Here is a 16,622-nt window from a genome sequence, read left to right on the forward strand (position 1 = left end):
GGGGGGGGGGCAGGCAGCTGCTCGCCTCACTTGACCCCACGTGCCTCCCTGAGATGGGTCAAGTGCAGGTGGGCGGAGTGAGGAGGAAAAAACGAGCCACTTGGGAGCTCCGCCCAACCCTAGGTCAGCAGCTCCTGGAGTGGCCCCCTAGAGCCCGCCGGGATTGCCCCCGGGCGCAGAGCCAGAGGGACGCAGGTCGCATTCCCTTTGGCAATGGGGCTGGCGAACGGGGAGCGCGCTTTGGCACCAGGCGGGAGCCGGGCTGCGGGGCACATGCCCCCAGCACGCCCTCTGGCAATCGCTGGGGTGGGGGGCGCTCGATAACCGAACTTAGTTGTGGAGCGCTCCTGGCCAAGTCCGCGCGACAGGTCTTATTACCCGGTCTCAGAAAAAAGCTGCCCGGGCCACTCGGCCACCTCTATCGCTCCCCGCCCCTCCCTGGGATTTTCTGGAGGGTTAATTTCCTGTCCCGGTAAGTCCTTCGCGAGTCCTCGCCCCTCCCTCCCGGACTCTTTCCTCTCGGTCCCTGCAGCCCCGGACTCCCCGAGTCCGTTCGCGTCGCGCTCGGTCGCCCCCGAGCGCCCGGGCGCACGCCCTCCCCGCCCCGGCCGCCTTCCAGCTCCCAGCGCCCGGCCGCCGGGACCCCGCGCGCCGCCCCCCGCGCCAGGGCTCGCCCCGAGAGCCACGTCCGCGTCGCCGCGGCTCGCGCGGGTCCCCCCCCCCCCCCCCCCCCCCGGCCCGGCCATGCGCCCCCGCGCCGCCCCCCGCGGCCCCGCCGGCGGCGCCGCGGCGCTCGGGCTCTGCAGCCTCCTCCTGCTGCCGCTGCTCCGGCCCGGGCACGCGTGCCCCGCGGGCTGCGCCTGCACCGACCCGCACACCGTGGACTGCCGCGACCGCGGGCTGCCCAGCGTGCCCGACCCTTTCCCCCTGGACGTGCGCAAGCTGCTGGTGGCCGGCAACCGCATCCAGCACATCCCCGAGGACTTCTTCATTTTCTACGGCGACCTGGTGTACCTGGACTTCAGGAATAACTCGCTGCGCTCACTGGAGGAGGGCACGTTCAGCGGCTCGGCCAAGCTGGCCTTCCTCGACCTCAGCTACAACAACCTGACCCAGCTGGGCGCCGGCGCCTTCCGCTCGGCCGGGAGGCTGGTCAAGCTGAGCCTGGCCAACAACAACCTGGCGGGCGTGCACGAGGACGCCTTCGAGACCCTGGAGTCGCTGCAGGTGCTGGAGCTCAACGACAACAACCTGCGCAGCCTCAACGTGGCCACCCTGGCCGCCCTGCCCGCGCTGCGCACCCTGCGCCTGGACGGGAACCCCTGGCTCTGCGACTGCGACTTTGCCCACCTCTTCTCCTGGATCCAGGAGAACACGTCCAAGCTGCCGAAAGGTGAGCCTGCCGGGCAGGCTGGGCTGCACACCAGGCTGGGGGTGAGAGGAGGGGAGCAGGGAGCGTCCCCGGGCAGGGGGGCTTGGGTCCAGCCTGCAAGCTGGGGCTCGGGTGCACCAGGCACCGGAGCAGCTGCCCCAGGAGAGTCGCTCAGGTATAAGCCTGGCAGGTTCCCAGCCTGAACTTGGCCTGGGAGTCGGCTGGGAAAAGTGGGTGGGGAGGGTTACATCTGGATTCTCTGGAGTTTCTGGGCCCTGATGACGTGCTTCTCCACCTGTTTCTCCAACAGCTCACTTTCCGGAGTTAGGGACCTCCCATTTCTGTCACCCATGTCGGAGTTCAACTCATCAGGTTTTGGGTCATAGGACTGGTGGGTGCAGGTTATTTATGGGCCCTCCTAAGTGGAAGACACCCTCCTGTGTGGGAAAGAGCTGAGTGCCATTCTCACTACACTGAACATCGAAAGATCCAGCCAATTCTAGGGGCTCTCCAGCAGCTTCCAGAGCCTAAGCAGGCCTGTTTCTCAGCTCCCAGGTTTGTTCTCCTGTCCAAAAGGGATGAGAAATATTTCTGGTGAGGAATACTGGCAGCCCGCTAAAAGCCAGCGATGCAGTAGAGATTTGCAGTTCTGTGAACGCAAAAACCTTAGCAGGCTGGTGCACCCTTTGCTTTCCTGGTGTACTTTTCCCGTGGTGACACGGATGGATGTACAGATCCCTTTGGCAGATGGAAACACAGAGGGCACAGACGTTAAGGGGCCAGGCAAAGGCCAGCGGAGGGAAGCAGAGACAGAGCTGAGAAGAGGGGACCCCAGCATCCATAGAGATGAGCCCCAGGATGGGGAGCAGGCAGAATGTCCGTACGCTCCGTGGATTCCAGCCTTCCACTGGTAGGCATGTGAGCCTCAGTCCCAGCAGTGACCTTGCACAGCCAGACTCTGCCTCCCACCTGGCTCCCGAGGGTTTGGCAGAATAGGATCCAGAGCTGTAAGACACATGTTATAAAAAGTGACATAGATGTGTGACATAGATGTGGATTTAGCTTTGGTATATCTTTTTTCCACTTCCTGGATTTCAAGGATGTTGCTCATCTATGCCCTGAATTCCTGTGATCACTTCTTCACTCCATACTTTACTAAACATGAACCCTAGGCGTCGGGGCCATCACTCCCCAGCAGACGCAGGCCCCTGAACTGGCATTTTCAGCCTGGGCTGGCTCTACCAGGGGAGCAAGTCCTAAAAAGATCTGACCTGCCCTCATTCACCTGCCTGCCCCACCAGAAGACTGTCCCAGAGACAGGAATGTCCAGATAGAAGCCTCATTGTGGAATGGGGGTATGCCTTGGTTCTGATCGCTCTTGCCTTTGGTTTTTGATGGAGTTGGCATCTTTAACCTCTTTGGTTAACTGAGTTGGTATAATTGGTTCCATGTGTTATCGCAGGAGGGCAAGGTGTTATAGGGTTGGAAGCTGTAGATTTCAGTCTCAGTTCTGCCATAGACGGATGGCTGTGACCTTGAAGAGGCCACGTGTCCTGTCTGGGTTTCAGACTCCTCATCTCTAAAGTGCTTTGGTTGACCTCTGAGGTCCCTACACAGTCCTGGTTGTAGAGTCAGAAGACAGAGGTCTGAGTCCTGGTGGAAAGCCTGGGTGAGTCTGGCCAGGACCCTTAACTTTTCTGAGCCCCATCTTCCTCCTGTGTGAAATTAGGACACGGGTGATGCCGGGTGGTCCATCTAACCCGGTGCTTGTCAGGATCAAAACCAGCTGATGCAGGTGAATGTAAAGAACAGTGAGACCTTAGGATGTTATTCCTCCTACGGCCGGTGATGTGGGGAAGGAAAGGGACACCAGGTGGGGATGTGTGGCCGGGGGGAAAGGATGGACAGGCTCCGAGTAAGGAACATTGTCCAGGCCCTGATTGAGGGTTGGTCTGGGTCAGTGGGGAGAGGTGGAGGCAGAGAGAAGAGAGCATGAGGGCTTCGGTCACCTCACGGCAGGTGGGAGGGGGTGCGTCAGGAGTAGTGGTGGGCTGCCATGCGTGTGGCCAGAGCAGTGTCCGGAGAACCGTGAACCAGAGCAGGGTGGGTGGTGAGGGGACGAACACGGGGCCTTGATGCGAGACAGCTGAGGTCTGATTTCCACTCACATTTCTCTCTGAGCCTCAGTTTCCCTGCCTCTGACTTCAGCACGCGGTAACAGTATCCCACACCTTGTTTGTGGTGAAGTTTGAATGAGATCAGCTCCGTCGGGGATGCAGGGGTGCTTAGCACAGCCTAGGTGCTTGCTAGATGCCCGTCGTCCCTTCCCTCCTCCTCCTGCCCTTGTGCTCCTTGTATCTGCACAGAGGCGCCGGGCAAAGAGGCTGAAGGCCCAGGCTCCGTTCAAAGCCTGCCTCGACCTCTTGCTAGCTATGTGACCCTTCTGCAGCCCCGTTACCTCGCCCGTGAAATGGGGATGATGCTAGTGCCCACGCCCTAGGGTTATTGGGAGGATTAAAAAGGTATTATTTATGAAGTTCTTAGAAGAGTGTCTGATACCCAGCAGCACGATCTAAGTGTTAGTGCTGTCGTGTTTTAACTGGAAGGCCCAGAGGGGTGATGGCACAGAGGGTTAACAATGGCTGGGGGACATGGGGGACCTCAAGACTTCCAGCCATGGCCACCCACTTCCTGCCAAGGAAAATCGGGCTCCGTGGGGCCCAAGCTCCAGGGGTTTGTAGGCAAGTGGCCTGCCTCTCCCAGGAGAGGGGATTCAAAGTCAGGAGCAAGGGGATCCTGTCCTCGTTGCCTTGTCCTTGCCTCCCCATCCCCTCCTTCCCCAGAGAAGCAGAACAGAGCAGAGCAAGTGACCTTGACTGGCTCCTTCAGTTACAAAAATGCCTTCGTCTGCCAGGCGAGCCTCCTGTGCGGTCACTGTGCTGATGGGAGCACTCCGCCACCGAGCACACCCCCGTGGGAGGAAGGAATGCCTTGGAGGTGCCGGATCCCCTCCATCCAGGCTCCTTTGGGGGTTGGGCAGGGCTGGGTCTGGGGACGCAGGAGGATCTGTCCCGCTGGTGCTGGGGCTGAAGGAAGAGGGTGAGGGGCTGCCTGTTGGAATGCCCATCAGCCAACTTAGCAACAAAACAAAGCAGACACACCTAAAATAAGAAAACAAACAAGGAACCCCCCCCCGGATGCCTAGTTAACTCTGAATTTCAGATAAACAATGAATCATATTTTAGTATAAGTATGTCCCATGCAGTATTTGGGATATACTTGCACACAAAATTATTTGCTGTTTTCTGAAATTCAACATATAAATGTGCCATCCTGTATTTTACTGGTGGCCTGACCTTGTGGTGTTTGTCACTTTGTAGTGCACAGGTGCCATCCCCTTTAATACAACTGTGCCTGGCAAGTACCTTAACCCACCGTTTATCCAACAAGGTGCAAAGAAGTGAAGTGGTTTGCACAAGGTCGTCAGTGGCTGAGATGAGTTTGCACTCAGGAGTGGCTGACCCTACACCTAATTCTTTTTGATGGGCATAGATCAGGAGGGGGGGTGAGGCTATCCCCAACACTGCCCCCTCCCAATCTCCGATTGCTCTGGGTCACAGCTGGTGGACCTCCTTCCAGCGCCAGATCCTGAACCTGGGCTGGTGGTTCTCCCGTGAGATAATGGATCCCAGGCAATTTGGGACAGTGACCATCCCACTTTAAGTAGAAAGGACTCCAGACTTGGAAGCAAGCATCCTTGGAAATCACTCAGGTGAGCCATGGGGTAGAGAGGGAGAGGGTGGGAGTGTCTGGGGAGATGGGGAGCAGCAGGGTGACACCCTTGAGCTTTAAAGCTTTTCCCTGCTGGCCTAGCACATGGTCTCCTTATAGCAGCCCAGGGAGGTGGATCTGAAGGAAGACACACAGGGAGCTTGGTTGAAATGCAGACTCTTGAACCCCCAGGCCTACTGAATGGGTCTGCATTTTTAACACCCTACCCCCACACCCCCAGCCCAGGGACTTGCAATATACACAGAAGCTTGAGAACTGCCTGGAGGTAGGAGGGCCTTTTGGTACATCTCTAGAAACCCAAGGTGTTGTCTTGGTTCAGTAGCTGAACCAAGAGAAACATCTCTGAGATTTTTCTTTTGCGAGCAAAGGAGTGTGAGTAGGAGCATTTTAAGGCTCCTTCTAACTCTAAAAATTCTATGGTTTCAAGGGAAGGGAATATTGTCCTCATATTAAGGATTGGAAAGTTGAGGCCCGGGGAGGCCAGGCCCCTCTAGAGACCCCTCTGCTGGAATCTAGGGGGGCCATGTCTCTGTGCAGCAGGGTGGGGCAGAGCACCCAGACCACTCGGGACTCTGGGCTCATGGGACACCTCACCTGCATCCAGTGGCGCTCCAGGAGCTACAAGAAGGAAAGGCTACTGGGTTTGAGAAACCATAGCGGCAGGCAGGGGGCTGCCTCCGTCCTCGGCTTCGGAGGTGCACGGAGCGAGCAGACGACCCAGGTGACACAGCCCACACCGTGTCTGAGAGTGCGTCACAGGAGAGGCATATGTAGGTCCCAGAGTGGGAGGCCCAATTGCCCAGGCATCTTCTATCCCCTCCCTCTCTAACCACAACACACGTGGCCTGCAGGTCACAGCCCACAGTACCAGCAGAGAGATCTGGGCTCATCTTGCACCCCAAGACCTTGACACATGTAGCTATGGGGCGGGAAGGGCTGGGGACAGGGAGGGGGGGACCGGGAGCCACAGGTCATGTTTTGGGTCTGTAACTCTGGCCCCTTGGGGGACAGCCTCTTAAGAGAAAGTCCACTATAATGCCTGGAGCCTCCAAGCATTTGGGGGCTCAGCCCCTGTGGGTTCCCGAGCCCCTCTCTAAGAAGGGGTGTCCTGGCAGCAAGGTCCTGGATGAGTTCCATGACTAACCCCTCCTTCCAGGCCCAACTGAGCGCTCGTTGGGGGTGCTCCCCCCGCTTGCCAGTAACCCCACTTCCTTTTCTCATGTCAGACACGATGAGGGCCTGGCTCGGTCAGATGAGTGGGGACGTCTCATCATAACAACAATGTAAACCGTATTTTAGCCAAAGGGACAAAAGCTGATGCTTGCTGGAGGTAACACGGGTCCTTTCTCCCAGGTGACTCCAAGGTGACTCTCTTTTCCTTTAGAAATCAAAGCAGTTTTATTTCTCCAATTATAAAGTAACAGGCTCCTTGTATATGTGGGAAATGTAGAGAAGTATCGTGAAGGAAACAGAAACCACCCAGAATCCCACCACTATTAAAAGTTTTGCTGTATTTTATTCCGGTTTTATTCTTATACGCATATACATTTTTAAACAAATTGCTATGGTACAATGTAGATCTTATTACTGATTTTTTTTTCTCTCTTATTGAGCTGTGAGAATTTCCTGCCATTTCAGTTCTTTGAAAACGTAACCTTTCATGGCCACATAATACGTCATTTTGTGGATCTATTCGTTGAACCTGTCTCCTGTTGTTAGATGGATGTTTTGGGTGTGTTTATACACCTAAGAAAATCATGTTCCCGGCAGAGGTGGACTGAGGTCTCACCCCCTCTTGCAAGTGGCCTCCCTCGTGCCTCTGACAAGTCTGTACCCATCCTGTGTGCACAGGCTAATGCGTTTTTAACTCGTCTCTTAATCAGAGTGGAGTCACGGGGTGTCACCTTTCCCATCATTATGGTGTCCGGGCCGAGCGTCAGCTTTGACAGGCCGCAGGGTCTGGAGTTCTGCTGGGGAGTGAGCCGCAAACGGGACCTAAGGAAACCTCGCCCTGTCTTGTTGGCTCCCAGGGGAGCCCGGCCAAGCCCTGCGACTCCGTCCCGAACACTGGATCTCTCTGGAAATGTCACATTGGTTGTGCCATTCGGTCAGTTAACCCAAATTGCAGCCTCCTTGCTGGGCGACGTGGGCCAGTGGACCTACCTTCCTGCCCGTCCAGGGCAGCCCGGGGGCATGCAGCCGGGGATCTGTTTTGGAGAGGCCCGTGTCCCTGTTAGCTGAAGCTGACGGGTTGCCAGGTGACTCACAGCCCTGGAGCGTGAGGCCTTGCAGCCAGCGGCCGTCCAGTTTCCGCTCTTGCGGCATTCGGTGTGCGGCATTCGGTGTGTGGCATTCGGTGTGCGGCATTCGGTGTGCGGCATTCGGTGTGTGGCATTCGGTGTGGTTTGGAAGGAAGGGCTGGGCAGGCCTTGTCACCTCCGGGCTGGCAGCGTTGATGATGGAGCCTGTGGGGAAGTCCTGGGAAGCTGTCCCGGGCTCCTGCCCTCAGGCCTCTGCTCCGGCTGTTACAGGTGCCCAGATTCTTCCCTCCCGCCCTCCCTCCCCATCTCCGCCTTTACTTCTTTACCTTTCTGGTTCCTATTTAGCCTTCCAGCCTCCAACAGTCTGGGCCCCCGAGGCCGGGTGGGGAGCCTTTCCTGCATGACCTCATTGGCTCCTGTATTATCTCTATGACCACAGCTTGACATGGCTGTGGTTCCCAGGTCTGTCTGGCCTGTTTGGAGGACGCAGAATGTGTCTTTTTCATCCTTCAATCCCCAGAGGCTGGTACAGTATATGGCATATTTGGAAACCTTCTGATGGCTTCCACTGCACTCAGAAGAAGCCAGCTCCCTCTCAGGTCCCACAAGCTGTCCCCCACCTCCTCGTCCCTCCCTGCCCAGCCCCCCTCCCCAGCCACACAGACCCCCATCTGTCCCTGGAACACGCCAACTGCCAGTGTCCAGCCAGGACCTCTGAACTTATGGCTCCCTCTCCTCCTAGGACATTTCCTCCTCGAGTGGCTGCGTCTTCCTCAGGCCCCCAGTCAGATGTCCCCACCTCCGAGAGGCCTTCCCTGACCACCCTGCCTGGGCAGTCCTGCACCACCCCCAACTCATCTTGGTGGAGTTTATGTCATAGCACTCGCTGAGGGCCACATCGCTTTGTCCACAAGATATCTGTGTCCCTGCAGAAACACAGGCTCCCAGAGATCAGCCTGCTCGCTGCTGTGTCCCCAGCACCTGCGGTCACGCCCAGTGCGGAAGGGGCTCGGTGGGGCTGTGGGCACGTGTGAGCAGACGAAGGCACACCCCCAAGGCCTCTGTCACACCACTGAGGCACAGGCCAAGATCACTGGCCTTGGCTTTTGTCCTCAGCAAATACCCCACTCCAGCTGTGGTCAGCAAAGGATACCCAGAGCATCTTTCAGCAGAGGCAGAGGCCTGGCAGGAAGGTTCTCTGGGTTCCTTTTCCAGATCTGTGCGATCCTGGTCAAACCCCATAGGCCCCTGAGCCTCAGGCTCTCCACTGTGAAGGAGGGAGGGAGCCACCTGTGCCTGGCCCTCTGCTGGCAAGATGAAGGGGCAGCCATCGGGGAGTCTTGGGGTGGCTGGTATGCTTGAATTCTCTGCCCTGCAAGGTGCACCGTGAGTGGCTGGTGTGGGTCACCAAGGACACACATCTCAGTTCACCCCGCTGAACCAGAAACCAGCTCCATCTGGCATAAGCAAACAGAAGGGTTTCTGCTAAGGATGTGGGGTGTCACCAGGAAGCCTAGATCCTGAACCGTCGGGTCCCAGGGAGTACTGCGGGTGAGACTACCTGGGAGGCCACAGGGGGCACAGAGCCTCCCTCGTGCTCTCATCTCTGCCTCTCACACTTTTTAATTCTCCTCTTCACATGCTGATGGACTCTCTTACATTCTCACCCGCATGGCAAAAGCACACTCCTCCATTCAGGAGACCAGCTGAGGCCCGGAGACACTGGGCTCTGCTGGTCCCAATTTCCGGGTCCCAGGAGGAGGCTGTGTCTGGCTCGGTTTGGGAGATGTCCCTCTCGGTCCAGGCAGAGGAGGGGATAGCTGCGGTGACATGGTACACGGGGGCTGCCGGGGCGTGGGGCGGAGTTTAGGGAGGGGGCTGGGCAGGCCATCGCCAGGCGTCCTCGACCATAGCTGTGCTTCCAGTGAACTGTCTGATGGCAGATATGTCCCCTAATGTTCCTGGGCCCCAGTGTCCCCTCAGTCCAATACAGGTGATAACGTCGGCCCTTTGACCTCAAGGGATGTCATATGAAGAAGCTCAAAGTGCGGTTTCCTCCACCGCTGCACACAGAAGCTATTTTTTTTAAAGATTTTATTTATTTTTTGACAGAGAGAGACAGTGAGAGAGGGAACACAAGCAGGGGGAGTGGGAGAGGGAGAAGCAGGCTCCTGGCTAAGCAGGGAGCCCGATGCAGGGCTCGATCCCAGGACCCTGGGAACATGACCTGAGCTGAAGGCAGATGCTTAACGACTGAGCCACCCAGGCGCCCACACACAGAAGCTATTTTTTTCTCTTTATGAAAATCCTAGAAATGCAGATGCACAGATCATCCATGCACACAGCCTCTCAGATCCCACTGTATTTCAGCATTGCCGGTCAAATCCCAAATGTCTGATGATCCACGGAGACGTGCACTGTGTCTTCACAGCACAGCCTCCCACTGGCTCGCAGCCTGGCCCCTCCGCTTCAGAGGCTGCTGATCAAGGAGCCCCTGGTGCCCCATCTCCCCCATCCTCTGGGCTGGTTATGGGATGAGTGCCAAGAGCACAGGTCAGGACCTCGAGGGAACTGCAAGCCCCTCGGGATTAAAGGGAAGATTCTCAGAGGCGAACCCAAATCAAAGAGGCAGGAATCAGGGTGCCAGTCCCAGCTCCGTCCATAGCTAGCAGTGGGACCTGTGAGTCTTGTCCCTCCTTCAGTTGCCCTAGATCACCTCAGATGCCCCTTGGGGCAACAGGTGGGAGTCACTGGAGAAGGGGGGCCGGAGCAGAACCGAGAGCACACGCGCATGAAAACCAGTTTAGAGCACCGCACTGGCCGAGCTCCCTAAAACATGTTGATGGCTATGTTCCTCCTAGTGGCTTCCAGTTTTTGGCCCCTGGGCCAGATGGCAGTGAAGACTCCTTCTAGCTCTGATTTTGGCTGATTCTGCACCCTCCTGAGCCAGCCTCCTCATGGGGTCACAGGATGAGCGGGTCCGAAGCCCCCAGCTCCTAGCAAGAGTCTCTGGGGGGGTTCCCTTGGCACAGGTCCTACCCCCCAGCAGCCGTCTTTTAAACAAGTGGATGCAAGAGTATGTTCCCTTCTTCCTCTTCATATCAAGAAAAGATCCCCCTGCCCAGTTATTAGAATAGCTTTTCTTTTTATAAGACACCAGTGAGGTGATAACTGTTTTAAACATAACCATCATAAGTGATTATCTGCATCAGAAATGAAAGCTGCCCATGGTCACGTGGAGGGGCCGGGAGCTTAGAACCAAGGGTCAGGACATCCTACCTCTGCTGCCACCTCCTTGACTTGGGCAGGTCACTAACTTTTCTGGGCTTTGGTTTCCTCGCCTGTCACCCCCTGGTGATCAGGGAAATACTCACATAAAGGAGCTTTAGAAGCAAATGGGGAGCACTTGCAAGAGAAGGGCCATTGTCAACCCATAAGTCTACAAGACGATGGTTTATAGATCTTCAGCGCCCTGGACAGTCATGTGGCAAGAACCACAGACCAATGATGGGCAGCCAACATTCTCTGTACCCCCTTAATGGGATGCGGGAGAGAGGGTGGACATCCCAGTTCGAAGGAACTGCTAGATGATGGGAAAACCTCGGCTTTAATGTTCATTGGTGGGGATGGGAGCGGCGAGCACAGGGAGGAGGTGGTGAGGAAAGGGAGGAAGCTCCCAGCCAGTGCAGGGGGGCTGGGGAAGCTTAGGGGGAGCCCCCCGGGAGGCCAGGAGAAAGAACCAAGTCCCATAGAAAAATGACTGGAAAGGGTAGGCAGCCAAGTGCCACTGGTTGATTTTCTCTGGCTGAAAGAGTGGTTTTATTTTATTTAAAAAAAAATAATAGACGATTTTTTAGAGCAGTTTTAGGTTTCTGGAAATTTAAGCAGACAATACAGAGTGCCCATATGCCCCCTCCCCCTCTGTTCCCCTATTACGGACACCTTGCATTAGTGCGGTCCATTTGTTACAATTGAGGAACCAACGTTGATACTATTACATTATTATTAACTAAAGTCCACAGCTTACGGTAGGGTTCACCCTTTGTGATGTACATCCTGTGAGTTTGGACAGATGGATAATGTTGTGGATCCACCATCCTGGTATCATACAGGTAATTTCACTGTCCTAAAAATGTCCTGTGTTCCACCTGCTTATTTCTCTCCCCTCCTCCTGAACCCCTCTCTGGGAAACACTAAGCTTTTTGCTGTCTCTATGGTTGGCCTCTTCCAGAATGGCATAGAGTTTTTCACTTCTTTCTTTTCTTCCGTGGGCTCTTCCATGTTGGTACAATGGATAAGTATGATGTTACTCCTCCCTGACCTTACCTTTATTTTAATATGACCTGAGTCAGACAAACAGGTGCACACATCTACCTGTTAGTCACAGCTCTGTCTTCCTGCTTCTCCAGGTTTGGATAACTGCCCACTCCCCTTATACCTCCAGGGAAGGCCGCCCCTCCCCACTGGTAGAGCTTTGGGGACTGCACGGACCCTTGTCGCCTTCTAAAGGCAGGTCCACACGGTTGTAAATAGCCCCTTTGTTAGACTCCCTTCAAATAACCGGGTTTGGGTGGGCTTGGGTGGGCCATGCTCGCCTGCTGGGACCCTGACTTGAGGAACTCTTGCAGACTCTTGAGCAAGGAATGATGGGAGGGGGTTGCTATGAGTTAAATTATGTCTCCCCAGTTCTTAATCTCAGGAAACACACTGAGGGTTGCTGGAGTGGGGGGTGGGGTGGGAGGGATGGGGTGACTGGGTGATGGACACTGGGGAGGGTATGTGCTCTGGTAAGCGCTGTGAATTGTGCAAGACTGTTGAATCTCAGATCTGTACCTCTGAAACAAATAATGCAATATATGTTAAGAAAGAAAAAAAGAAAAAGAAGAATGTAGCAGGAGGGGAAGAATGAAGGGGGGGAAATCAGAGGGGGAGAAGAACCATGAGAGACGATGGACTCTGAAAAACAAACTGAGGGTTCTAGAGGGGAGGGGGGTGGGAGGATGGGTTAGCCTGGTGATGGGTATTGAGGAGGGCACGCTCTGCATGGAGCACTGAGTGTTATGCACAAACAATGAATCATGGAACACTATATCTAAAACTAATGATGTAATGTATGGGGATTAACATAACACTAAAAAAATTAAAAAAAAAATAAATAAATTATGTCTCCCCAAAATCATATGTGGAAGCCCCAACCCTCCTGTACTTCAGATTCTGACCTTATTTGGAGATAGGGCTGTTTTTTTTTTTTTTTTTTAAAGATTTTTATTTATTTATTTGACAGAGAGAGAGAGACAGTGAGAGAGGGAATACAAGCAGGGGGAGTGAGAGAGGGAGAAGCAGGCTTCCCGCGGAGCAGGGAGCCCGATGTGGGGCTTGATCCCAGGACCCTGGGATCATGACCTGAGCTGAAGGCAGACGCTTAACGACTGAGCCACCCAGGCGCCCCGCAATAGGGCTGTTTTAAATGTAGCTGGGATTTGTTTTAAGCAGGCATGGTAAGACATGCTGACACAGAAATGACCTATGAAGGAAGAAGTTTAACACTCACAGATCTCTAGAAGCTCTAGAAGTGTGGACGCCATGCAGGGCCATGCAGGGAGGCTCCAGGGATGGTCAGGAGGCAGAGGGACTGACAGGAAAGTGTGGTCAAGAATCTTTATTGTGGTTTTTGCAGGAGGAAGGGGCATGGTAGACAGGCTGGGCAGGTTTGGGGTTGGCTAGTGTGAATAATTTGGGCAGGCTGTGGGCTAGAGGGGGGGCGTCCCCTAGTGTCCAGTCCCTGGCCCTGGTGTCATTCAGGGCAGGAGAGACTGTTCCAGACTGCAAGAGTCTGACAAAAAAAGGTGGGTGGCCATGTGGACTGGGACTGGTCGGATTGCCTAGCAAAGGTGCACTTTCAAGCTGGTTGATTACTGTCTCTAGGAAGTGGAGAACCCTGGGAGAGGCCCCAAGATGTCAAAGCTAAATAAAACACAGAAAGTCAAAAACATGATTAATCCAAGGGTCACTGTAGATGTAATTAGTTAGGATATGGGCGCTGGGCGGGCCTTAAGCCAGAATGATTGATGTCCTTATAAAAAGGGGCAATTGGGACACACGCCGACAGGGAGAAGGCAGAGGTCAAGGTGATGCGTCCACAGGCCAAGGAACACCAAGGATGGCCCCCAAATCCCCAGGAACTGGGGTTCAGTAGCCTCCAAAATGGTGTCCAGCCGTCAGATTTTATGATGTCAAAGCAAATTGCTCTGCTGCGTTTGATTAAGGGGAAATAAACACTAAAGGTACAAATCAGGCTCTTGCTTATTTGATCGGGGGTTGTCCCTACTCTCTGCCTCGAGCAGGCTGCTCCCATGGCTCATTAACTGAGTGTCTGACTGTGTTCCAGGCCCTGAGCTAAGCACCCCAGGGCAGCCCCACCCAGTGGAAAGACCAAGTGAGCCACAAATGAACAGGTGAAATTAATTTTAATATTTTATTGAATCCAGCAGATCCAGAAGGTTATTTTTTTCAACTTGTCATTGAGAGAAAAGTCATTCATGAGATCCTTTTCCATGGTGTTTTCATACCAAGTCTTCAAAGTCTGGGGCGTATTTGACACAGCTACAGCACATCTCAGTCCAGACTGGACATATATGACCTTGTCAGCATGTGGCCAGGGGCTGCCGCAGTGGACGGCAGAGTTCCAGGTCTGTTAGTGTCGTCCAAGGAGGATGTTTCCAGCCAACGTCACCCCATTTGACAGGTGAGAAAGCCAAGGCACAGACAGGTTACTATAACTTGGCCCAGGTCACCAGCCAGAGTGGAGGTGTGACGCAGAGAGACTGGCTGCAGAATCTTTGTCATGAGCCATTGTGCAGCTTCCCAAATCTCATATCAGAAACTGGGGTCCCTTAGTGGCAAGCCTATCCTCTCGGGTCCAGAGCCTCTGCTTTGGGCTCAGAACCTAACTTAGTCAATGAGCTTTCCAGATTCGGAACCTGGCCTGAATCCAAAGATGCCCTGAATGTCTTCGCAGAAACCAGAGCAGACTAAACATGTGTGAAAACAAGTTCAGGTCCAAGTGTGAAGGACCTGGCAGCGATCTGGACAAAAACTCTGCTCTCTTGGAGGGAACATTCCAGAAAACTCAAGCTTAGCTTATAGGGTGATCTAATTTATCCTTCTTCATTTACAGATAGGAAACCATAGTTCAGAGAGATTGAGTGACTTGTCCAAAGTCACACAGCAAACTAGTGAAAAGCAGAGGAAGGTCTAGCCCAGCGCCCCCAGTTCCAGGCTGCAGCTGTGCCCTCATATTGCTCATCAGTCACCAGACGGGGATGTGGCACAGTGGCTGAGAACTCAGGCTTTGCATTTAGAGGCCCCACCAATTTGAACCCCATTCTTCTATTTACTAGCTGCGTGAATCTGGGCAGATCACCTAACCTCTCTGTGCTTCAGTTGTCCTATGTGTAAAATATGGACAATAATATTCGTAGCTCGGCACGGTGCCTAGGACACAGAAAGCCCGTAATAAACACCAGCTGTTATTATTATCAACTGTAAATCAATACCCGTGTCGCCTCCCCAAGGACGCAGTTCCAGAGGCTCACGCTGAGCCTCCGCTCTGTCTCAGTGTGGTACTCCTGCAGGTGCTCGGGACGGAGGGTCCGCTCCCAGGTGGGGCTCTGCCTCTGACTTGCTGTGTGATCCTGGGGGCTGTGTTAGTTCCTGTAACACATTACCGTAAAATTAGGGCCTTAAGCTCACACAGATCTATAATCTTATGGTTCTGTGGGTCAGAAGTCCAAAACAGGTCTTGCTGGCTGAAATTGAGGCGTCTGGGTTCCTTTGGCCTTTCCCGGCTTCCCCTGTTTCCCCACCTGTGAAAGTAGAGGCTCAGATAAAGGTGAGGGCCTCTCTGCCCGCCCAGGTTGTTTCTAGGGATGCCCCCTGCCCCCCTCCAGCCGCTGCCCCTGCGGTCCCTTCCAAACAGCCCGCAGCTCTAGCCCCAAAGATAGCAACTGCCCCCAGTGCTGGGATCTTCTGAAAACTGCATGGGCAGGCGTCTGCTTCTGGGACCCCAGCTCTACCCGTGGCCCCCCCAGCTGCCGAAAGAATCATAAACATAACAAAAACCCAACCTGATTCCTGACCTCCCTGGAAAATCAGAATTGCTGTGTTGGTTTCAGAGACGTCTGAGGCGGGAGAGAACTTAGGGGTTGAGAGGGACGGCCGGCGCTCGCGGACGGCTATCCTGGGGTGACTGTCAAAAGCAGCACAGATCCGGGTAGTCACCAGGGTCTCCAGAGAGAGGCAGGCCTCACATGCTGAGGGGGCAGGATGGACGGGGTCCAGAGGAGAGAGGGAAGTTGGCACCACTGAGCAGACCCAGGGGGACACGAAGGCCGCTTTCACAGCTGGGATGAAGTTGTCCCTTGGAGAGCGGCCCGGTGAAGTCCCACAAATGGCCACGGGGTGAGCCCACACAGTACTGACGGTGCCTCGGTGTCATGGAGGGGGGATGGGCTTTGGTGACAGCCAGGCCTGCCTTTACATCCGCACCCGGGCAGATGAGCTGGTTGACTTTGGGCAAGTCACACGGCTTCTCTGAGCCCCGGTCTCTGCATCTAAAAAATACCTCACACCCATGTCCGTAGCAGTATTATTCACGATAGCCCAAAGCAACCCAAGGGTCCACTGAGGACTGGAGAAGCAAGATGGGGTCTATCCATACAATGGAATGTGAGTCAGCTTTATTTTATTTATTTTATTTTTTTATTTTTTTAAAGATTTTATTCATTTTTTTTGACAGAGAGAGACACAGTGAGAGAGGGAACACAAGCAAGGGGAGTGGGAGAGGGAGAAGCAGACTTCCCGCGGAGCAGGGAGCCCGATGCGGGGCTCGATCCCAGGACCCTGGGATCATGACCTGAGCCGAAGGCAGACGCTTAACGACTGAGCCACCCAGGCGCCCCAGCTTTATTTTATTTTATTTTATTTTATTTTATTTTATTTTATTTTAATTTATTATTTTGTAAAATTTTATTTATTTATTTGTCAGAGAGAAAGCACAACCAGGGGGAGCAGGAAGCAGAGGGAGAAGCAGGCTCCCCGCTGAGCAGGGAGCCTGATGCAGGACTCGATCCCAGGACCCTGGGATCATGACCTGAGCCAAAGGCAGATGCTTCACTGACTGAGCCACCTAGGTGTCC

At 54.5% G+C, this 16,622-nt stretch overlaps 1 protein-coding gene across 1 annotated transcript in view; it reads left to right on the forward strand.

Annotated features, from left to right (window-relative positions):
* The first annotated feature begins 744 nt into the window (after positions 1-744).
* LRRC38 (leucine rich repeat containing 38) overlaps positions 745-16,622 on the forward strand; it is a 31,481-nt gene continuing 15,603 nt past the window's right edge. The window contains exon 1 of the mRNA XM_032418497.1: positions 745-1,393. Within this exon, the coding sequence (XP_032274388.1) occupies positions 745-1,393 (649 nt within the window). The remainder of the gene's footprint in view (positions 1,394-16,622) is intronic.

The sequence above is a fragment of the Phoca vitulina genome, unplaced genomic scaffold, assembly GCF_004348235.1.
Source record: "Phoca vitulina isolate PV1807 unplaced genomic scaffold, GSC_HSeal_1.0 scaffold2, whole genome shotgun sequence".
Taxonomy (NCBI): Eukaryota; Metazoa; Chordata; class Mammalia; order Carnivora; family Phocidae; genus Phoca; species Phoca vitulina.